Here is a 22455-nt window from a genome sequence, read left to right as displayed (position 1 = left end):
CTCTAGGATGGGGCACCTGCACAGGTGGGCCATCTGCGTCCCTATGAGCATCGCTGTGCAGAACCGCCCACTGCTGCAAGGGACCCAGCCTCAGCTGTTTGCGTATCCTGCGGCCGGTATGTGGGTGGCGCCCGCTCGGCTGCACGTTCCCAGAGTGCAGCCTCTTGTAACTCAGAGCCTGGAGGGGAAGCAGGGCCTGTCCCTGCCGGCTGTCCACCCACCCATGCAGCTGGCATTCACTTTGCTGTCAGCAGAGGCCCCAAACCAGAGCAAGCTTCCTTTCTGTCTCCCCCGAGGAACACTGCCTGGCACCGGCGCACAACCGCAGGTACCCGGGCTCTGTCCATAGGGCGGCCCTCCTGGTCCAAGGTAGCGGCTGAACCTCCAGCCATCACATCCCCGTCCTCAGTCTGGACGTCAGGATAGAGAGGAGACTATGAAAAAGGAGGCCTATGGGGACAGATGGGCCTTCATTATCTCTTGAGAAAAGGGTCTGGAAGCTGTTCCCCCATCACTGGCTGGATTTCTCGGGATGAGCTGCAAAGGGAGTAGGGAAATGCATAGCCCTTAGCCTGGACGGCCATGGGCCCAGCTAAGATTCGGGAGTTTTGCTCCCATAGAAGGGGTGACAGCGAGCCCTGGGGGACCACTGGCAGGGTGCCGTGTCACCATCCAAGACGTGGGTTCCTGCGCTGGGACCCCGTTTCCCACGTGAGGGGGATGGGCCTCAGAAACAAAGCTGCCCCGGGGGCTTCCAGTGACCCACCCAGAGTGCCTGGGCTGCAGCCCCTAAGGGACGGCCGCTCTGGGAGGTGGCCGTGTGGGGACCGGCCAGTGCCCACAGTTCTTGGGCAGGCAGAGGCAGAGGGAGCGCGGAGCCTGGATCCCATCAGACCCCGTGTGGAAACTTCCAGAAGCTAAACACTGCCTGGTGCAGGTGTGGGGCAGGAAGGGAGGAGGCTGCACGGACAAACCAGAGCCGTGTCCCTCGGTGGCAGCCCCTTCTGCCGCCCGGCTCTGGGACCCAGAGGGAGAAGCCGCAGGCCGAGGCCTGGCTCTGCGGCCCACAGTGAGCGATCCCGGACAAGGCGCTCGCGGCTCCTGAGCTGGCCGAAGCCCCGCGTGAGAAGGCCCCGGGCTTGTTTGGGCGCTGGGTCAGCGTCCTTGTCCCCGGGGGTGGCAGGTGCACAGGGCCTCAGGCCTCGGGCTGGAGGGCTCTTGCGTTCTCCTTCTCCAGCCGTTCCCACTCACGTCCTCTGGGGGTGACAGATGGCCTCCCCAGGGAGTGGTGCACACCGCCGGGCTAGCGTGTGCCCGTGGCTGGTGGGGCTTTAACCAGGGCGCGTCATGGAGGCTGTGTGGAGGCTGGGTTGCGACAGGGTCATCTGGGCACCAAGTGAGGAGAGGGCAGCAGGCCCCCAGCAGAGCCTCTGCCTCCCATGTGGGGGCTGCCCCCGAGGTGGGCTGTCCAGGGCTGTGGGTTAGGGAGGAGGCTCAGTCCGTGCCCTGTCGCTCTCGGGCGGCCACAGGGCACCAGGTGCTCTCCATTGAACCTGGGGCACCCCGCGAGGAGGGTTCTGTCACCTGCCCAGAGCTGTGGGGGGGCGGGGCGGTGTAGGGCCCCACCCCCGCAGGGCGTGCTCGTAGCCAGCGTCAAGCGCTGGAAATACAGTGTGGGTTTGGCTGCCCAGGGCCCAGCGGTCCCCAGGACCTCCAGGTGCTGGGGCACCGATAGCGGCACTGCACCCAGGGGCGCCCTCTGGTGTCCAGGAGGTGGCACTGGCCAGGGAAAGGCCTGGTGTCCACTGGAGCCCAGCAGCTCTGCCGAGAGGAGCAGTGCCCTCTGTCGTTGCCGAGGGCGGCAGCGCATTGGCCGGAAGGGAGCAAGGCCCTGCCGAGGAGCCCTGGGCTCGACCCGCAGCTGCGGCCGCCCTGTCGCAGCCATTACTCATCAGTAACACCGGGTTGCTGATGTTTGCTCCAGGCCGGGCAGAGGGGTCCTGGGCTGGGTACCGGCCATACCCCCAAGTGCCAGCCTGCCCAGCCCACAAGGCCGGGCTAAGGGGACAGCATGCCCCCTCCCTTGAGGGGTCTGGCGTGGGGGAGAGCAGGGTGCCAAGCCTGGCCCAGACGAGCCCCCCGGAGCAGGTGGCTGTAGGAGGAGCACTGGCTCCAGAGGCTGACGGGGAGACTGGGCCCTGTTGAGGGTGCTTCCTGGGCCTCGGGGTGTCTGAGACGCACGGTGACCTTGTTTGTAGAGCCGGGTGATGCTCAGGCTCTGTATTACCCCCAGCCCGGGGCTGACCGGCAGCAGCTGGGGGCCAGGCCGTGGTACGGGGCACTGGGATTGAACCCGCCATGAGTCCCCCTCGGGTCACCTGCCTGGTGTGAGATGGGGCCATGAGCTCTGGGCCCAGGCCTGGCGCTGGCGGGGGGCTCCCCCTTTCCAGTGGGGTCCCCGGAGCCTCTGCGCCAAGGCTGCACAGGTGACGTCGCTTGTTCGGGGTTTCTGAGTGACCCCAGCTGCCTGCTCCTCGCTGACCCTGCAGGAGGGTCCAGGCCAGAGGCCACCCCTGCTGCTGCACTGCCGACCTCGCATCTCACCCTGGGGGCTCAGGGGGCCCAAGCTGACATAGCCCCCGGGAGTCCTGAGAGCATCAGCCCACTGGCCAGTGCCCAGCTGGGGCAGCAGAGGCCAGACACACCGAGGGGGGCTTGGGCCGGGGTCCATCTGCCCTCCCCCACCCCTCCCTCCTTGGCCTCCCGCATGGGCTCCTCACTGCCTGTGCACTGGCTGGGGGCCCTTCCCTTGGTCTCTCCCTGCCCTGGCCTAGCTGCACGGGGACAGGGGCACGTGGGGAGGGTGGCTCCCCCGGCAGCCTCGGCCCTGTGTCCGCGCCTGCCGCCTGGAGCCGGAGCTCAGCTCCTCCCACGGGGGCTTTCAGGTCCAGCTTCCCGCCGGGAGCCTGGCGGAGAGGAAGGGACGTTCCAGGCCTGGGCCGAGCCCCTCGCTTCCCACGCTGTGGCCCAGGACGCAGGCCTGGGGGCTCTGAGACTGACAGCGGACGGCTGCGGGCCCGTTCCCGCGGAGACGCAGCCATGCACTCCCGCAGACCTGAGCCCCGCAGGCCTTGCAAGCCATCGGGGCCACGGGAGGGACCCCCATCCCAGGAGATGCACCTCGGTTTCAGATGTGGAAGACAGGAAGAAGTGGGCCTTAGGGTCAGCAAAACACAGTGGGACTGGGCCTTGCCGGCCAAGGCCACGAGGAGCCCCCTCCCCCTCCCGAGGCTGTGTGCAGCTCTGCCGGCCTAACCCTGCCTCACCGTAACCTCACCTTGCCAGAGGCCACCTCCGTTCACAGTTCTGAGCCGTGCTTCTAGGCCCTTATGTACATGGAGACACACACGCTGCGCTATGACCCACGTTCCCCACTTAGTGCCATCGGAGGTCTGCCCTGTTGACGGCCGTCTAATACTCCATCCCTGTCATGTGTTCGCTGATGTTGGACTCAGAGTGTCACTCCAGTTCTGTACGCAGGGCTGCGGTAAAGCGATCTCTGTGCATCTTGGGTAGGATCCGCCGGGCAGTGGTGCATCCCCGCCACAGACTGTGCACATGCCGCAGGCTGGCAGACCCTGCCGGAGGCTGGAGCACGCTCAGTGCGGTCGTGCCGGTCTGCCCCGGGGGAGTGGGTCCCCAGCGCGCCCTGGGCTGCACTCCAGTGCTCGTAGGCGAGGTGGCCAGCTCTGGTGTGTGTCGCCCCCGCCAGTGGATCTCCCCGGTGCTTGCCCATTGCTGGTGCTTAGTGACCCATCGGAGCCCCTTCCCAACAAAGAACGGTCTCCTGTTGGACAGTACGGCCCACGTGGCGGACACGAGCGTCACCTCTGGCCAGGAGCCCGGCTCTGCCGCCAGCAAGAGCCCTGCAGACCTCGTCTTTAAAGCGCCTTCCGAACAAAACGGCGGCCGCCTTTGGGGAGTTGAAGCCGAGTGGGGGCAGCGAGCATCTGCCCTGGGGGCCGGAAGCGGCCGTAAATCAGGCAGCAGCTGCGGGGACTTAATCCCTGTCTCCAGCAGCCTGCCGCGGCTCAGGAATGTATGCGGCTGCACCAGCGCCCGCGTCTGGCTCCTCGGCTCCTGGACTTCGAACATTCGGGGGCAAGCGGCTGTCTGGCCCGGGAGAGGAGACGGTCACTCGCTGAGTCAGATGGGAGGAGACCAGCCGGCCATGGCCTGCAGCATCCGACCCCACCGGCCCCAGCCAGGAAGTGCTATCCCCGTGGCATAACCCTGTGGTGTCCTGCTGTCCCTGCCCTCCAGCAGTGACCCCGCCCGGGTGCGGGCAGCTCCCCTGTGGCCACGCAGTCCAGTGAGGGTCAGGCTGCTGGCGGTAGGGAGGCAGCAGCTTTAGGAAGGCCGGAGAGCCAGGATGGGGTGCTCTGGCCGCCGGTGAGAGGCCGGCTGGAGGCTGGAGAATGACCCAGGAGCACCAGTGTAAGCCCAGTCCAAGTCCAGGCCCTTAAGGAGCAGGAGAGCCAATGCTAGGAGGACCAGGGCCCCAGCTCCAGCACAGCGGGGTGGGGGAGGGGCGGATTCCCCCTCCCCCCTCCCCCCTCCCTGTGCCCCACCTTGTGTCCTCGGGCCCCACTCAGTGGGCGCTGGCTCAGGCTGCCCTTAGCCCCACACGCCCAGGGTGAAATCCGGCCGGCCACCTGGGCACGGTGCTCACCGCCCCACCCGGAGGGAGGAGCTGGGGGTCCGAGGGAGTGTGGCAGGCGCTCGGCCTCTCCTGAACTCCCAAGATCACACCGGAAACGGACGGCGCGGGGCGGCCTGACCTTGTCTGCCGAAGTCTCTGCCTGCCGCGGGTGTGGTCGGGGACCTGGAGGCAGAAGCAGCCTCCGCGTCCCCTGAGACCAGTCTGCCTGTGGCTCTCGGGCCCTGTCCCCAGATGCTCCGTGCACACTGGGTGGTGAGCAGCACCCAGCCCTGCCTGGGAAAGGCTCGCCCTGGCTGACCTGGTTCCCCGTGGCCGGGGGGCGCCCTCCACTCTGAGCGCCTCCCGCCTCGCCCCCAGGGGCTGCCTGCCTGGGAGGACACCTGCAGCCTTGGGTTGAGGCTCTCAGGCAGTGCCAGCTCCCGAGGCCCCTCTGGACCCCTGGTCAGGCTCGCCGTGGTCCCCAGGGTCACGGGGTGGGCCTTGGGGAGCGAGGGGGAGGCAAACCGCAACCCACTTGGCCCACTGGTGCCCTCCGTGTGCCACACGTGGTCCCTGAGTGTGAACTCACAGCAGCCCTGTGGAGTGGGTGTTATCGCCCTCACCTTGCAGGTGCAGGGTGAGGCACAGGGACACCAGGTGGCCGGCCCACAGTGAGACAGGAGATCGGAACTGGAACCCGGTGCCTGGGCCTCGAGTCCCTTGTGCGCTCCGCAGAGGCTTCTGCATGAGCTCTTGGAGCAGGGTGGGGGTGGAGGCACTGGGTGAGGGTCTGCTGCTCCTGGGTTTCCCAGAGCCAGGCCCCTCACGCCACATCCCCAGAGCTTGTGGCTCCAGGGCTGGGACATCTGATGTCTTCACAAACAAAACCCGGTATTTGAATTCGACCTCATCCAGCACTGTGGATGAGCCTAGAGGTGCACATGACGTGTGCCTGCTGTCCAGTTGCTTCCTTCCTTGTTGAGTGACCCAGGCTCCCCCACAAATCCAGTCCCGCCCTCGGGGGACCCTTGGGCTGCGTGGACAAAGGCGCTTTCCTAAGCCAGTGCTCAGGGACAGCTGTGGCAGCTGCGAGGGGACGTGCGGTGGGAGCCGAGCAGTCACACACTGCAGATCTGAGCAGGGGAGGGCCGTGGGGTGCAGGCCTGGGCAGGGAGGGCCCCGGGAGGGGTGTGGCTAGAGCGCTGGCTTGCAGCCTTTGGGCCAGGGGAGGCGACTGGGACGTCACTGCGGTGGTGAGGATGGGGTCTCCCGCTGCCTCCCGTCCCGGCTCGGGCCTGCAGCTCCCACCATGGAGCAGCCCATGCCTGCGCTGCCGGGCGCTGCTGGGCGGTGGCCAATGCACGTTTGAGTTGTTTTCTGAGCCGCTGTCAGGCTGCAGCGTGGTTCACCCAGGGTGCACAGAACCGCCTTCCTGTCTGGAATTCAGAGGTGACTTTGGACAGGCGGGCACTGAATGAGTCATGAGCACCTGAGCTTGCAGACTGGCCCACCTGGCTCCTTCCAGTCCTGGGTATAGCCATCATCAGGGCTGTTCCAGACCAACAGCGCCACATGCTGGCGAGAGTGGGCGTTGCGGGCCACCTCCTCCCTGCGTCCTCTGTGGGTTTCCAGTGCTGGCAGCACATCTGTCAGTTTCTCTTCACTTGTGAAAGCTTGTCGAGGAGAGGGTTTATTTATTTATTTATTTATTTATTTTTATTGGACAGGTAGAGTTATAGACAGTGAGACAGAGAGAAAGGTCTTCCTTCCGTTGGTTCACTCCCCAAATGGCCGCCATGGCTGGCACTGCACTGATCCGATGGCAGGAGCCAGGTGCTTCTCCTGGTCTCCCATGGGGTGCAGGGCCCAAGCACTTGGGCCATCCTCCACTGCCCTCCCGGGCCACAGCAGAGAGCTGGACTGGAAGAGGGGCAACCGGGACAGAATCCGGCACCCACATGGAATGCCAGTGCTGCAAGGCAGAGGATTAACCAAGTGAGCCATGGCGCTGACCCTTCTTTTAAAAAAAAAAAAAAGAAGAAGAAGATTTATTTATTTATTTGATAGAGTTACGCAGAGAGAGAGAGAAAGAGAGAGAGAGAGAGGTCTTCCACCCATAGTTTCATTCCCCAGTTGGCTGCAATGGTCGGAGCTGCACTGATCCGAAGCCAGGAGCCTGGAGCTTCTTCCGGGTCTCCCACGTGGGTGCAGGGGCCTAAGCACTTGGGCCATCCTCTACTGCTTTCCCAGGCGCATCAGCAGGGAGCTGAGTAGGAAGTGGAGCAGCTGGGACTTGAACTGGCACCCATATGGGATGCCAGCATTGCATACAGTGGCTTTATCTGCTGTGATACCTGGCAGGGTCGATTTCTTCAGAGGCCCCCTCCTTGGCTTACGGACACGCCTCCTTCCTGCGTCTTTCTGTGTCTCCTGCCTCCTGCTGGGACAGCCTCCCCCCCCCCCCCGCCTTCGTCTTACCTTCCACATGCCTTGAGAACCCTTTCTCGGGGCCGGGGCCGTGGCACAGCAGGTTAAGCCACGACCTGCAGAGCCGGCATCCCGCATGCATGCCTGTTCAAGTCCCGGCTGCTCCACTTTGATGCAGCTCCCTGTTGATGCACCTGGGAAAGCAGCGGACGATGGTCCAAGTGCTTGGGCCCCGGAAGAAGCTCCTGGCTTCAGCCTGGCTCAACCACAGCCTTTGTGGTCATTTTGGGGGTGAACCAGCAAATAGAAGATCTCTGTCTCTACCTCTCTCTGTAAGTCTGTCTTTCAAATAAATAAAATAAATCTAAAAAACAAAGCAAAAAGAGCTGGGAGGTACCTCACTACAGAGAGCTTTGGAAGACGGGCTGTGGTGGGCCTGAGCGGGTGACGGGGAAAGGCGCTGTGTGGGGAGAGGGTGCCAGTGCGGGGCTTCCTGGACCGACAGCCCCTGGGGCGTTGATTCAGGCTCTGGAGGAAGCCCCAGTGCCAAGGCCACTGCTCCCATTCTGTCAGCAAGGACGGGCAGGGAGCTGGCTTGTGCTGGGCAGCCTGGGGGGGGGCAGTGACCCCTTGGAAGCGGGGCCGGCTGTGGTTCCCATGTCTCCAGATGCCCTCCATGGTGTAGCCTCACCGTGTCCCTGCCCCAGCCCGGGAGGTGGGCAGCAGATGAGGAAGAGGATCCAAGAGTGGCGGTGGCCTGGCCGGTGGCACAGGGCGCAGCGGCTGGACTGGCTCTCGGCTCGCAGAACAAGGCTCTTTTTCGCCACCCAGTTTTGCCTGCTGGTCTCATCTGTGCCATGATGGCTTCCTCCAGGCCCCGAGACGCTGTGACGTCAGCCCAGTCTGATGCAGACTTCCACGTCCATCGTTGTTGGGACATGTTGTCAGTCAAGTGGCCGAGAGACGCAGTCCTCAGTAAAAACAGAACCAGAAAGGAAAATGCAGTCCTAATGAGGATGCAGACAATGAGGGTGAGGCCCGACCCAGCCCAGGAAGCTGGAGGTGGACGTGACCGCCACTCAGCCCCTGCCTGCCCCTCTGTGGGTCTCCCAGCAGGGCTCCTGTTCTGTGCCAGGCCTCCCAGCAGGCTCTAGGAGGCGTCACTCCTGTTCTCCAGACGAGGAAAACACAGCTGGGCCCCCTGCCGCAGGCTTCAGCTCCAGGCTCGGGGTCAGCCTGCAGGTGCCCGGCTCGCCCCCTGCCCCGTCCTTGCGTAGCCTCCGGTTTGCCCCTGGCCCCCTCTCTGCACTTGTGGGAACAGTGAAGGCGTGCCCTTGGGCCCTGCCCATCTCCGAGGGCTGTCCAGCTTTGCGGTCTCCGATCGGGAGTGGAGGGGAGCGCGGAGACCGGATGTTTCCACTTCTCCGGGGGCTCTGAAAAGAACATAGCACACTACAGACCCACAGCCGGCCCGCCGCTCTCCCACTCCCATCCAGAAAGACAATGGACAGGCAAGCAGCACAGCCTTTTCCAGAGAAGGCCCCAGCTCTGTTCTGACTGAGAGGCTGCTGACGAGGCCGCCGCTGGCACCCCGGCTTGAGCAGGAGTCTTGGCTGTCGCTGTTTCTCGTGTGGGGCCCAGGTGGTGGCAGTGCCCCTGGGACTCCCTAGCCAGCCAGGAAGGGCATCCCAACTGCTGGTTCCAACTTAAATTGATTTTTTTCTTTTGTTGCTTGTGCTTTGGTGTCCTAGCTAAGAAGTCATCGCCTGTTCTCAGGTGAGGAAGGTTCGCAGCTGTTTTCTTCTGAGAGTTGGGTGGTTTCAGCTCTGCCGATTAGATCGTGAGTTAGTTTTGTGTGCGGTGTGAGGTAGGGACCCGGCTCCTTTCTTCAGCATGGGGACATCGGTTCTCCCAGGAGCATTGCTGAGAATATTCTTTCTGGCGTTGGTTATCTTGGCATCCTCGTAGAAAATCAGTCGAGCACAGGTGTATGGGTTTACTTCTGGACTCTCAGTTCTGTTCCATGAGTCCGTGTGACTGTGTCTGTCCTTAGGCCAATGCTAACTTGTCTTGTAGCCTTTTAGTAAGCTTTTTTTTTAAAACAAATACGTACTGTGTTCTAAAGATTTATTTATTTGAAAGGCAGAGAGGGTACTGGCACTGCAGTGTAGTGGGTTAAGCCTCCACCTGTGGCACTGGTGTGCCACTGGCTGGTTTGAGTCCCGACTGATCCACTTCTGATCCAGCTCTCTGCTGTGGCCTGGGAAAGCATCAGAAGATGGCCCAAGTCCTTGGGCCCCTGCACCCGCGTGGGAGACCGGAAGAAGCTCCTGGCTTCAGATCAGCTCAGCTCCGGCCATTGCAGCCATTTGGGGAGTGAACAAGCAGATGGAGGACTTCTCTCTGTCTGCCTCTGCCTCTCTATAATTCTGTCTTTCAAATAAATAAATCTTTAAAAAAAAAAAAAAAGAAAAAAAGAAAGGCAGAGTGACAGAGATCTTCCTGCTGCTTCACCCCCAAATGGTTGCAGTGGCTGGGGCGGGGCCAGACTGAAGCCCGAAGCCTGGAACATTATGTGGGTCTCCCAAGTGGGTGGCAAGGACACAAGTTCTTGGGCCATCATTTGATGCTTTCTCAGGTGCATCAGCAGAGAGCTGGATCAGAAGTGGAGAAGCTGGGACTTGAACCGGTGCCCCTGTGGGATGCCGGCATCACAGGCCACAGCTTAACCCAGTGCACCAAAAATGCTGGCCCCTCTAGTAAGTTTTGAAGCTGGCAAATGTGAGTCTTCCAACCCTGTTCTTTTCAAGTGTGTTCTGGCTATTCTTAGTCCCTTGTATTTCCCTGAGAGAGAGAGTTTTTTCTTTTTCTTTTTCTTTTTTTTTTTTTTTTTTTTTTTTTTTTTTTGACAGGCAGAGTGGATAGCGAGAGAGACAGAGAGAAAGGTCTTCCTTTGCTGTTGGTTCACCCTCCAATGGCCACTGCGGCTGGCACACTGCGGCCGGCGCACCGCGCTGATCCGATGGCAGGAGCCAGGTACTTATCCTGGTCTCCCTGAGAGTTTTAGGATCAGCATATCCAGTTCCTGCAGAAGGAAAGCTGGGGTTGGATTGGCATTGCCTTGAGTCTGTGGACCCCTTGAGCAACACCGTGAAATCCCCTATCCATGAACATAGTGTTCCTTTCCTTTTATTGTAGCTGTCTTTAAGTGCTTCCAATCACAACATGTGCTTTTCAGCGTTTCATTCTTGCACTTGTTAAAGTCATTCCTAAGTGTTTAGTGGAATTACTTTCTTAATTTCGCATTGAGATTGTTCATTGCTGGGGCATAGAAACGCAGCTGTGTTTTGTGCGCTGGTCTGGAATCCTGCAACCGTGCTGGGCCCATTTGCTAGCTCAGGCAGGTTTTGACTGCTGTTGGTGGGTTCCTTGGGGTTTTCTGTATACAAGATCCTATTTCTGCAGATAGTTTCCTTCCTTCTTTACAGTCTGGATGCTGCTGATTTCATGTTTCTTGCCTAAAGCCATGGCTAACACCCCCAAGTGCAGTGTTGGGTAGGAGTGGCAAGAACAGGCCTCCTGTCTTGTTCCTGACTCCAGGGGAGAAGATCCAGGCTTTGCCCGGGGGCTCTGATGCTGTGGGACAGTCGGGGCTGCAGGTGGCCTTCGTTAGGGCCAGCCGTAGTGCAGTGGGTGTTTTGTTTTGTTTTTGGATTATTTATTTATTTGAAAGGCAGAGTTACAGAGACGGGGGGGGGGGGAGATCGAGAGATCTTCCACCTGCTGGTTCACTCCCCAAATGGCCGGGGCTGGGCCAGGCTGAAGCCAGGAGCGTCATCCGGGTCTCCCACATGGGTGCAGGGTCCCAGGCACTCGGGCCATCCTCCACTGCCTTCCCAGGTGCATTAATAGGAGCTGGGTCGGAAATGGAGCAGCTGGGACTTGAACCAGTGTCCTTATGGGATGCCGGTGCTATAGGTGGCAGCTTAACCCACTGGGCCACAGTGCCAGCCCCTGTTGCATGTTTTCACCCTGCAGCGGTATTAGATTTTGTCAGATCTTTGTGTGCATGAATTGAGATGATCTGGTGGCCTTTGTCCCTTATTCTGTCACAGGCGTCATCCCCCACCCACCCCGCCATCGGCAGGGAGTGTGTTCCAAGATGCCCCGTGGATGCCCGGGGCCACAGGCGGCGCTGACCTCCAGACATGATGTGGTTTTGTCCTGTGCGTGCACAGCTCTGATGAAGTTTAATTTACATATTAGTCGTAGTAAGAGAGTAACAACCATAATTAGTAATCAAACAGGACCGTTCTTCCAATATTTTGTAATAAGTTTGTCAGCACCTGCACACCTGTTCTTTGGAGCCGTTATTAAGTCAGGCCAAATTTACTTGAGCACAAGCCCAGCTGCCCGGTGACCAGCGGGCAGATTCGTGTCCTGGCAGGTTCTGGCAGGAGCGCCCTGCTCCGAAGGGCGTGCAGCGGGCGACTTCTGAACGTGTGCACCTTTCTGGAAAGTGGCTGACCGTGGGCGTCTGAAGCGTGGCGAGTGCCGCTGCGGGGGCCTCCTCTCCCACGGGGCACTGCTTTGATGGACCGCCCCGTGCTGAAGCTGCCGTATCAAGGGGTTTGCCACGGGGCGTGCTGTTGGGGACCCCACGCAGGGGCCTCTTTCCACAGGGGAGGCCACAGTCAGTAGCACGGACTTGGGAGCCGGGGTCCCAGCTGGGCGCCCTTGCCTCTGCGACTCCAGGCAGGGACCTCATCCCCGTGCCCCGTCTCCTCGTCTGTGAAATGGGGGTGACAGCAGTGCAGCCTCGGGGGGCTCCTGGGGTGGCTAATGAGTTGCTGTGTAGCTGTGGGGGCAGCGTGTTGCATGCAGTGAGTGAGGTGCGTGAAGATGACAGTGTCACCTGGGACAAAGTTTTCGTGGCCGGGTGGAGAGAGGCAGCGGGGGTGGGCATAGAAGGCGCAAAGCCAAGCTGATTCATCCACTCTGGAGGCGCCCGGAAGCTCTGCCGAGAGGCACCTGTTCTGTCCCAGCATCTCCAAATCACCCCGTGCATGAGTACTGGGCAAGGGTGGGGCCCAGCCCCTGCCAGGCCTGGCAAGCACCTGTCTTAAGCCCGCCCGCTGCTCCTGCTAGGGCCAGGCCACAGGGTAGCTGTGAGCCTATTGCACGGCCAACCTCCTCTGGTCCCCTCGCCAGCCTGGGTGGGGCGCACACATGGGCCCACCCCCTCTTCCTCGCCTCTAGTTTCTGGGTTTTCGTCCCCGGCTTCGGGGCAGTCCTATTCCTCACCCTGGCTCTGCTGTGTGGCTTTGGGCAGCAGCTGGCTCTTGGGGCCTCTGGCTCTGGTCTTGTGCCTTCAGATGCTGTCCCAGCCCGGCAGGGATTAAGGGAACGCCTGTGCAGAGGGTCCACACCACCATCGGCCAGGGGCTTGGCAAATGCAGGCTCCGGACCCTCCCCTGCCCCCAGAGCCCCCAGAGAACTCTGCAACCCCCAGAATCTGTGCCCAGATCCCGACTTGGCCTGGGGAGGGTGGAGGACAACACACTGCGCCTGCCCTGTGTGGCTCCTGGCTCTGATTTTTATGAGCTGAGCCAGGCTGGGTCGCAGCTAAGCCAGCCGCGGAGCCGGAAGCTCTGGGGGTGCCGCCTTGCCCGTTGAGTGTGGTTTGCTTTCTACCTGGTTCCACTCACACTCAGCCCATCCTGGCCCCTGTGCCCTGAAGCACCAGGGTGGTCCCGCTTCCTAGGGGGCTGTGGTCTTATCCAGGAAGGGGAAGCAGCCGTTGACTAGTCAGTGGCAAGATTCGAAAGGCAGCTCATACCACACAGCGCGTCTGGTCTGGCCCAGGAGCGAAGCAGTGGTTGGAGCAGTGTTGGAATGGGGGGCTGGGTGCTGGACAGGGAGAGGCCAGGCGCCTGAGACTGAGGGCTCGGCCATCAGGGCCTGGGCTGGAGTATGGCTGCAGGAGAGACAGAACTGGGGGGGGACAGGGGGGCGGTGTGTGGCCTGGGCGCCTCCTGATTGCCTCCCTTGTGTTTTGTGGGGGAAGGGTGAGGGGCCGTGCTGGGCGTGCAAGGGGCAAGCGGTGTCCCCCGGCAGCCTCTCCTCCCTCTGAGCTCAGCGCACCCCTCACAGGATGCGTTTGCACGGTGGGGGTGACGTGGGCCCCTGCCCGGCACTAGGCACACGCTGAGAGCCGGCCACACCACCCAGTCCTCTATTTATTAAGGCTCGCAGAGCTCAGAGTGGGAAAGGCCTCGCTGGGTTCAGCAGTGGCCCCAGTTTGCTCAGTTAAAACTCGGGGTGCAGCTAAGTAAAGATCCTCGTATACCACGTTGGAGCGCCTGGGTTCAAGTGCCCACTGCAGCTCCTCACTCCTGCTCCTGCGGACTGGAAGGCAGTGGTGACGGCTCAGGTGCCTGGGTTCCTGGGTTCCTGTGCCCCGTGTGGGAGATCTGTCAATCAGTCAGGCCCAAGGTGACAGCCACAGGGGAGCGGTAGGTGTCAGTCCCTGGGTGTTTCTCACCGGGCTGTGCTCCTCACAGCAGACATCACGTGTGTTGTGTAGCGACAGAGATGCTACTAAAAGCGTGTACACAGGACGGCGGGGCGGGACAGGGATGGTCACAATCGGGGAGCCATGAGAGCTGCCCCATGGGGGTGCCCGGGGCAGGGCTGGGGCGGGCGCTGGCTGAGAGCCGTGAGGGCTGCCCCATAGGGGTGGCCGGGGCAGGGCCGGGGCGGGCGCTGGCGGGGAACGGTGCTGACCGACGGCCCTCTCCGCAGATGGCAGGATCTGCTCACCACCCTTCATGGAGCTCACCAGCCTGTGCGGGGACGACACCATGCGGCTGCTGGAGCAAAACGGCCTGGCCTTCCCCTTCAGTACGTACCAGGGGTGGGGCCTGCACCTGCCGTGCAGAAGCTGGACACAGGGTCTGGGTGGCGTGGGCCGCCCCTGCCTGCCCTCCCTACGCGGCCGGCCCGAGTGCCTGCCAGGAGGGGCGGACTTGCTAACTGCTCTCCGCTTTTCTCTCCGCCCACAGTTTGCAAAACCAGAGTGGCTCATGGCACCAACTCTCACGAGGTGAGCAGAACCTCGGGCTGTCCCTGTCCCCCCGGAACCCTGGCTGCCTCCCTCCCCTCTGCCTCCCTGGACGTCACAGGAGGGAGCAGAAGAAACACTGTGGCTTTGTGTGCCGTCTCCAGCCTCAGCTCAGCGCTGCCTGCCCCATCCCCACAGCCACAAGGCTGCGCTGGCCTTTGTCAGCATGGCGGCCCCAACCCAGCCGCACAGAGCAGGGGGCTCAATGCCCAGACCCTGCTGGTTCCACGTTTCTGGAGGCTCAAGGCCCCGGCCAGGGAGCCAGCAGGGTGGGTTTCTAGCGAGGGCACCCTTCCTGCCCCACGGACGGCTCCCTGCTCGCTGCAGCCCCGTGTGTGCCCCATAGGAGGGGGAGTAGCAGCAGCGGACGCTGGTCCCATCCTGACGGCCACTCTGCAGGCCCCAGGGAGGGTTCTCCCCGACTCAGACAGGGGCTGGGGAGGCAGAGGAATCGCACCGGCTGCTGTGATCCGTGGTTCACTCTGCCAAGGAGCAGGCCCCCCTCGGGTGCCGGGGACCGGAGGCTGAGCTGTGAGTCCTGCCGGGAAGAGGCGGTGGAGGAAGGAAGGGGGTGCATAGCCATGCGGGGCTCCTAATCCTCAGGAACCACCCTGGGTGTTGTCTCCAGGCCCTGGGGGTGCACGCCAGGGTGCCCCGACTGGGCCCCGGCCCTGGACAGCCCGACTGCCGGGAACACTGCCCACCGGCACAGGAGTGCAAATGCGAGACCTGACAGCGGTGACCTGTGGATTTCTGTCGTGTTCCTTACGGTCGCCGTCCTGGTGGGCGCGCCCTGACGGGGCTGCCCCAACCCTGGGAAGACACGGGGCGGGGGAGCGGGAACAGCTGCTCGTACCTGGCCCACTGCCCAGATCCACGTCTCCTAGGATCAGGGAGCCCTCGGGGACGGCGGGGCTGGTGTGTGCTCCACGGCCAGGGCAGGGACCAGGAAGGCTCTAGGGTAGCGCCTGGCCCCCTTGTCGCCACCAGCGCCGGCCTGCCCGCCGTCTGGCCCCACCCCGGCCACCCCCGATGGTGGCTGTGCTGGTCGGCTCCCCGGCTGTTTGGGAGAGGAGGTGTGGGGGTCTTCTCTGTGACTGGGCTGGCCTAGGTGGGGGGGGGGGGGATGTTCACACACACACCTGGGACTCCTGCATCGTCACCTCCAGGCCTCCCACCGTGTCTGTCCTTGTAACTGAGACCATCTGCAGGGGTCCTGCGGGGCTCTCCCTGGGCCTGACCAAGGGGCTTGTCTGATAATTGCCCAGGAACCAGCTCCTGGGGCAGGCTAGGTGATGGCAGGTTGATAGGCGTTCTGGGTGGAGGTGTGTGCCTGATGGTCATGAGGGGCTCGGCCCCCAGGGGTGGGTCCGTGCCCTTGGGGGAGGCCCTCACAGCCCTCATGGCCTGTACGAAGGTGCACCCTCCCTCACCCAGACACTGGCTGCTGTCCCAGCCACAGCCGGCCGCGCGTGTGTGGAGACCCCTCCTCTGCTGTGGCTGCCCTCCTCCCTGGGCCCAGAGTGGGGTGGGGGAGCGCCTCCTGTGTGTCGGGGTGCCCTGGGATGCTGAGTGCTCCCAGGACACAAGAGAACCCCCTGCACGGGGCTGGCTTTCCACAGGAAGTCGGACTTTCTGTCCGGGCCTCGCTGCGTGCCCACCTGCCCAAGCCCTGCCGGGGTCTCTGCTGTCATTTCACGCCCACAGGCCCCCCACCCACCCCAACCCAGGTCTTCTCCATGGTTTCTCAGCCCGTGGAGCCGCGCTGGCCTGCTCCCCAGGGGAAGTCTCTCTGGCTCTCACTGGGCTGCCTGAAGCCCCCGCAAAGCCACCCCACGCTGGCTGTTGTCACTTGCTTGGGCAGCAGGTGCGGCGTTGGAGACGTGAACCCCGTGGGACGCCAGAGCCGCCCGGGGCCTCGCCCGTGCTCCATGGGGCTTTCAAGGTCCTTGTCAGAGGCCGGGAAGACCCGGCCCGGCCAAGCACACACAGGCACTTGCTGTCCTTTCGCGTGGCCTGTGTTTATACTTGGGTGCTGCACAGCAGGGTGCCAGGCAGGCACAGTCGGGGTGGCGCTCTGACAGCGGGTGCAGGCGGCCAGCTGGCCAGGCCCCGTCACCCCGTGCAGCAGCCCCGGGCTGAGGAATCAGCCAGGCTAGCTCCACTGGGCCGTGGGTCAGCCCTTCTGTGCCCCCAGCCTTGGGCCTGGCCTTGGGCACACCCAGCCTCAGCCAAAGCAGGGAGGGTTTCCACAACTGTCCCTCTGCCTTCCTTGTCTCAGCCCCCTACCCAAACCCCTGGTGGGCACCAGAGGAGCCAGGGACTGGGACGCAAAGACGGAGCCTGTTGGCCATGTCCATGAGGCTCGCTGCCCAAGAGGCCTAGGTGCTGGGCACACACCGAGTACATCCTGGGAACAGGTCACCGGACGGCCCAGGGCCTCAGTTCCCTGGTCTGTGAGTAGGGGAGGCAGCATGCATGCCCCAGGTGTGCGCCATGAGGAAGGTACCCACTAACTCCCGGAACGTGCTTCCCCTGGGGCTCGGCTCAGCTGAGTGCTCGCCAGGGTGGCCTTTGTCAGCAGAGGCTCTGCCCAGGGCCTCCCAGCCCTGCGCCAGGGCTTCTGTGTCCTGCTCCCACCCCTGGTCTTTGTCGGGGAGCCTCTAGGACGCACCAGGGGTTGAGGGGCACGCATCCCGGGTGCTGTTCCCTGGGACTGCAGAGTGGAGAGGGCCCTGGGACAGCCTGCTCAGCCCAACGTGGCAGGCCCGGCAGAGGCAGGATTCCCAACCCCTCAGGGCAGAACTGAGGCCCTGGTGTCCTGTGGAGTCCCGCTGCACTCCCTGGCTCGAGGCTCCCCGGGGGTCCTCATGGCCCACGGACAGGGGAAGTGGCCCTGGGCTGCAGGCTGGGTTCGGGGGTGAGGGGTGACGGAACCCTGGGCCCCCTGTCCCCACAGATGGCCATCGTGTTCAACCAGGAGGGCTTGAATGCCATCCAGCCGCCCTGTGTGGTGCAGAACTTCATCAACCACAACGCCGTGCTGTACAAGGTGTTCGTGGTCGGCGAGTCCTACACCGTGGTCGAGAGGCCGTCACTCAAGAACTTCTCCGCAGGCACATCCGGTAAGGCCCTGCACACCGGCAGAGGCCGCACCTGACTCGGGGCGTGCTGGGGCGTGGGGGTCGCCAAGGGCTGCGCGAGCAGCGACGGTGAGTAGGTGGAGGGGTCTCGGGGGACCAGGCCGTCAGGGGCGCTTCTGCTCACCCCCAACGCCAGGAAGCCCCTGGACACCTGGGGCTTTCAAGAGTGAGGGCCCCAGAGGGCCACATGGGAGGAGGTGTGGCCCGCTGTTGAGTGGTCCCTCGGTGGGCAGGGACTGAGGCAGGCCCCCGTGCTGATGGCTCCATCCCGCCGTTCCCTCTCCAGTCTGACTTCCCGACGGGGAGGCTGAGCCCAGGCAGCTGCCACCCCCGCAGACACGGAGCGGCATCCATGCGCCGCCAGGGGTCTCCAGCCTCTGGGTCACAGCGCCCATCCGCGGATGGTGGTCCCGAGCATCCCGCAGGACTTCACGGTGGTGGTACTTACAGTGCACCTGCAGTCCGGGGGCTGGAAGTGGACCCGAGGGGAGCAGTCCACGGGCCCCCGGAAGGGCTCCTCCCTCACCTGCTTCCGGCCTGACGCTGCACCGTCCTCGGCCACTCTAAAACCCACACGGCACTCAAACCTCCTGGCCTGGGGGCTGCCCGAAGGAATGGTCTAGGGCTTCTGAGTCTTTGGGGCAGGCTGCAGGAGCCTCCGGTACAGTGGCCGTGCGTGCGGGGCCAGCACAGCTCTCCCGAGGGCTCTGGAGGACCCTGGTTGCCGTGGACTGATTTGTCCAAACTCATTGAGTGCCGCTGTGTGCGCGGGTCTCTCATTCCCCACCCCAGCAAACAGGACTGCCTGTGAGCGCCCCCAGTCCCTGGCTGGCCAAGCAGCCCCCGTGCAGGAGCTCAGCTGTCCGGGCCCTGGGGACTCTGCTCTTCCCCTCTGAGGCCAGGCTGCCCACACTGGGCTGCATCCACAGTGCTCACCGTGTTCCCCACCACGGGCGTGCCGGGGTGTTCTCAAGTGGAGAAGCCAGGTCAGGAGGGCTCCATGGGTGCCTGGGTACCACCAAGAGATGTTATCCCAAGTGTGGATCAGAGAGCTTGACTTTTTTTTTTTTTAACTCTCTTATTATTTTCTTGATTAAAAAAAAGTGTTTATTTGAAGGCAGAGAGGGGCAGACATCCAACCTAGTCTCTGGTTCACTCCCCAGATGCCCAGGGGCCAGGAACTCCATCCAGGTTGCCCACGTGGGTGGCAGGGGCCCAACCGCTTGTGCCGTCACCGTCTGCCTCCCAGGGTGCGCGTTAGCAGGAAGCTGGAATCTGGAGCCAGAGCCAGGACTTGAACCCGGGGATGCAGGCGTCCCAGGCAGCATCTTAACCACTGCACCGACTGCTCATCCCCTTGACGTGTCTTAAATACTTACTTTAACTCTACGGGAAATGGGTTAAACTAAGAGCCACTCTGTCTTACACCAACACTTTTCTTTTTTCTTCTTTTATCCAAACGATTCCATCTCTAAGAGCAGTTTACCACCAGTTCTCAAAGTTTCTATGCATACAAAAGTGTGAGTTGTTGTTTTTTTTTTTTCTCCCTGGGTGCAAATACCCTGCACCAGCTTCCATTGCTGCACCGGGAGCCACTTGCAGGCTGTTTGCCCCTCGTCTGATGGAGTGAGGGCACCTTGTCCTCGCGGCTCCTCTTGCGGCCTGTTCAGCACAAAGCACAGCCCGGTGCTGAATCGCCGAGAGCTGCCCGGAGCTAAGCAGAGAGACGCCCGTGATGCCCACGCAGGCCGAGCTGCTCGGGTGTCGGTCTGGTTCTGTGCCCACTGCCTCCGGGGCACGGCGCCAGGGCAGTGGCGTGCAGCCCATGCTTTTAACTCCGTGTTCTCTTCCTGGGCGAGGAGCACAGGGCGACAGCGACCCTTCGAGCTGGACGGGTTCGGGCCAGCCAGTGCTGTGGTTCCCACGCCCATGCAAGCAAGGGAGGGCTCCTTACTTGGGAATTTTCTGGTCCTGGAATGGAGACAAGAACACACGTCTTCGTTCCACAACTGCCTTCTTTCTCCCCTCCTTGTAAAATTCTGTATTTACTCGAGAGGCAGAGAGACAGCTCCCGTAGGCTGGTTCACTCTCCAGATGCCTGCAACAGCCAGTGCCAGGCCAGACAGAAACCAGTAGCCTGGATCTCCTCCTGGGTCTCCCAGGTGGGTGGCGGGGACCCAAGTACTCGAGCCATGGCCTGCTGCCTCCCACGGTGCGCATTAGCAGGGCACTGGAATCAGAAGCGGCAGAGCCGGGGCCCACACCTGAGCTCTCCAGGATGGGATGTGGGCGTCCTAAGCAGCGTGTCACCTGCTGCTCCAAGCACTCGCCCCACGTGTGTGACTTTTTATAGTCAGTGGCATCTAACGGATGCCTGGGGCTGACGTCAGGTTCTTACTGAGAGACTTGACACTGGCTTGTGCTGGCCTCCAGGGGGAATGCGTTTGTAGCAGGCGTCCAGGGCTCACATTCTGGGGCGCTTGTTGCCCTCCCGACCCAGGGCCGGGGAAGAAATGGGCAGGCCTCTTGGCCCCGAGCACACAGCGCCTTGGGCTCCCAGCTTCCTGCTAGGGCCTCTGCCGTGCTTTCCAACCTGAGCCTTTTCCCCTGGGGTGTGCATAAAAGTGACGTACGTCTGACACGTGGAGCCGGGCTTTGCAGGCTTCTGCAAAAGGCCAGACATTAAACACCTGCGGCCCTGTCGCAGTTATTTGAGCTGTGGTGGGAGCATCACAGCGGCTGTAGATGCTGCGTGAACGAATGGGTGAGGCTGTGTTCCAGTAAAACTTTAGTCATCGGCTGGTCACTGCTTTAAAGCTTAACAGTGCAAGGAATGGTGCGATACTAAAGCTGCCCGTGCCAGCTGGCAGGCAGCGCCCCGCCTCAGCAGTGTCTGATCCAGTGGGAAAGACAGGACACGGGAAGAAGTCAGCGCGTCCACCGTCAGCAGAGACAAGGGGTCCCGGGGAAGGGAGCACCGGTCCCGTGACGTCACGGGGGGAGGGGTGCCATCGGGAGCAGCAGCCACAGGTGGCCCCTCTGCAGAAGTGACATTTGTGTGGCCACCGGAAGGCTTGGTCCCCACCCATAGCCTTGTGACGTGCACTTCCCTGAGACGTGTGGCCACAGCTCGGGGATGCATTTTGGGACATTTTGGGCTGATCTTGTCATTTATTCTTCTTTTTTCCCCTTAATTAAATTATTTATTTGAAAGGCAGAGCAACAGAGAATCTTCCATCCGCTATTTCACTTCCCAAATGACCACAACAGTCAGAGCTGGGCCAGGCCAAAGCCAGAAACCAAGAACTCCCTCCTGGTCTCCCACTTGGTGACCGAAGCCCAGATATTTGAACCATCGTCTGCTGCCTTCCCCGGGCACGTTAGCGGGGAGCTGGATTAGAAGCGGAGCAGCCGGGACTCACACCGGTGCTCCGGCACTGCCGGCGTTGTAGGCGGCGGCTCGGGCTGCCGAGCCACAGCACCTGCCCCTTTGCTCTTCTTTTCCACTCGTCTCCCTCCTCTGTCCATTTCAAACACACACACCCAGCATTCCCTTCCCTCTCCCCCCTGCCCTGCCGGCTGGTGGTGGTTGTGTGTTGCTCGGGACCAGCCCGGGAGCAGAGTGTAGACGAGAGGCCCCCAGATCCAGGGCGCTCCTGGGAACAGGGGCCTCACCACCCAGCCCCGGAGGCCACGCCCTGTCTGCTGCCTCTGGTTTCCGGGGCCTGGGCATCTTAAGGAACTGGGCTCCAAGGCTCTCTCCCGGGGCACTGGCCCATTCTCAGCTCCCGGGCGGCAGGCAGTGGCTGGGGAGCTGCCCCTTCTCACTCTGACTGCTGCCTAGGCCACACATGGGGCTCCCCGGCCGCCCTCTGTGCAGCCGCCTGGCCCAGGTTCCCCCCAGCAGCAGCAGGCAGGGGAGGTCGTCTCCTTGAGGGTGGATGAGTGCCCATCTGCATATCACTGTCTGTTCTTGGGGGTGCTCTGTCTTTCTGGGTGCCTTTCAGTGGGACTGGGGGGGCTGTATGGCCCAGGCAGGTGTGGAGGGGGTGCACGAGGGGGAGGCCATGGAGGGGTTTCAGGGCAGGGGAGGAGAGCCCTGAGAGGCTCAGCGGGCCTGACCAGCCCCCCACGGCCCAGCCTTGCTCGCCCCCCCCACCCCGGCTCCGCTCTGCCACTCTGGCCACTTCCCCTGGGCACTGGCAGGGGCGTGGGTGCAAAGGTGCCCCGAGCCTGAGGGGCCTGGGCCAGCCTGGGTGTCGGGATGAGAAGGTGGGCAGTGTCCACGGAAGGCCCCACCCGCTCTGGCCCGTGGCGCCTTGCCACCGCCCCACCCCCACCCCCACGCCAAGGCCACCGTCTCAGCGGCTGGCGCCTGGGAGTGCGAGCACTCGTACAAGTCCTGCAGGTATCTGTTTTCCCCAGGCTCCTCCCCAGGACCGTCTCTCGTGCCCCCCGTCTGGACTGGCTCTGGTCGGAGCGGCGGGAGGCCTGTCGGGCACACCGGGGCGGCCGGGGGCCTCTGTGGCCCGCTAGCGGGAAGCATGCCAGGTACATGTCCACGCCGCCCTGCTTGGCCTCCGCCCAAGTCACTTCCTCGTGCATGATTGTCGTGGCACCGCTGGGGCCGCTGGCAGCCAGAGTGGGCGCCCGCCGGGCTGCCCTCAGCCAGTGCCTCCTCGCCCTTGTGCTCGGGGACCTGGATCCCGGGGATGGGCTGGTGTCCAGGAGGACAGGAACCACCAGGCCCCACCCTGCAAGGGCCCCGACGGGCTGTGGGGCCACATGGGGGCTCCCGGCCTGGGGGTCCTGTGCTGTTCGTGGGGGGATGGCAGCCTTTACCCGAGCTCAGCCCCAGGGCTCAGGGCTCTGTGCCCCTTGCTGCAGGACACGGCTCCGGTGGGCCCACCACCCTCATGCCTCCCCAGGCTGACCGTGGCTCGCTCCCCAAGGCCATGTCTCCTTGAGGGAGGATGAGTGCCCATCTGCATATCACTGTCTGTTCTTGGCGGTGCTCTGTCTTTCTGGGTGCCTTAGTGGGACTGGGGGAGAGGCTGTAG

The 22455-nt window shown here is 62.7% G+C and overlaps 1 protein-coding gene across 3 annotated transcripts in view; it reads left to right on the top strand.

Moving 5' to 3' along the window:
• ITPK1 (inositol-tetrakisphosphate 1-kinase) overlaps positions 1-22455 on the top strand; it is a 142350-nt gene that overhangs the window by 111364 nt on the left and 8531 nt on the right. For 2 of the 3 annotated variants that reach the window (XM_002719591.6, XM_070065554.2), the window contains 3 exons: positions 13934-14032; positions 14194-14234; positions 17212-17377. In XM_002719591.6, coding sequence (XP_002719637.1) covers positions 13934-14032; positions 14194-14234; positions 17212-17377 — 306 coding nt within the window. Of the gene's footprint in view, positions 1-13933; positions 14033-14193; positions 14235-17211; positions 17378-21820; positions 21947-22455 lie in introns of all 3 variants that reach the window. The other variant, XM_017349458.4, reaches the window with a different exon arrangement.

This window comes from Oryctolagus cuniculus, chromosome 20, assembly GCF_051225735.1.
Source record: "Oryctolagus cuniculus isolate XC-2025 breed Fujian yellow rabbit chromosome 20, ASM5122573v1, whole genome shotgun sequence".
Classification (NCBI taxonomy): Eukaryota; Metazoa; Chordata; class Mammalia; order Lagomorpha; family Leporidae; genus Oryctolagus; species Oryctolagus cuniculus.
Note: the sequence above shows the minus strand (reverse complement) of the source record. Positions and strands in the feature narration are given on the sequence as shown.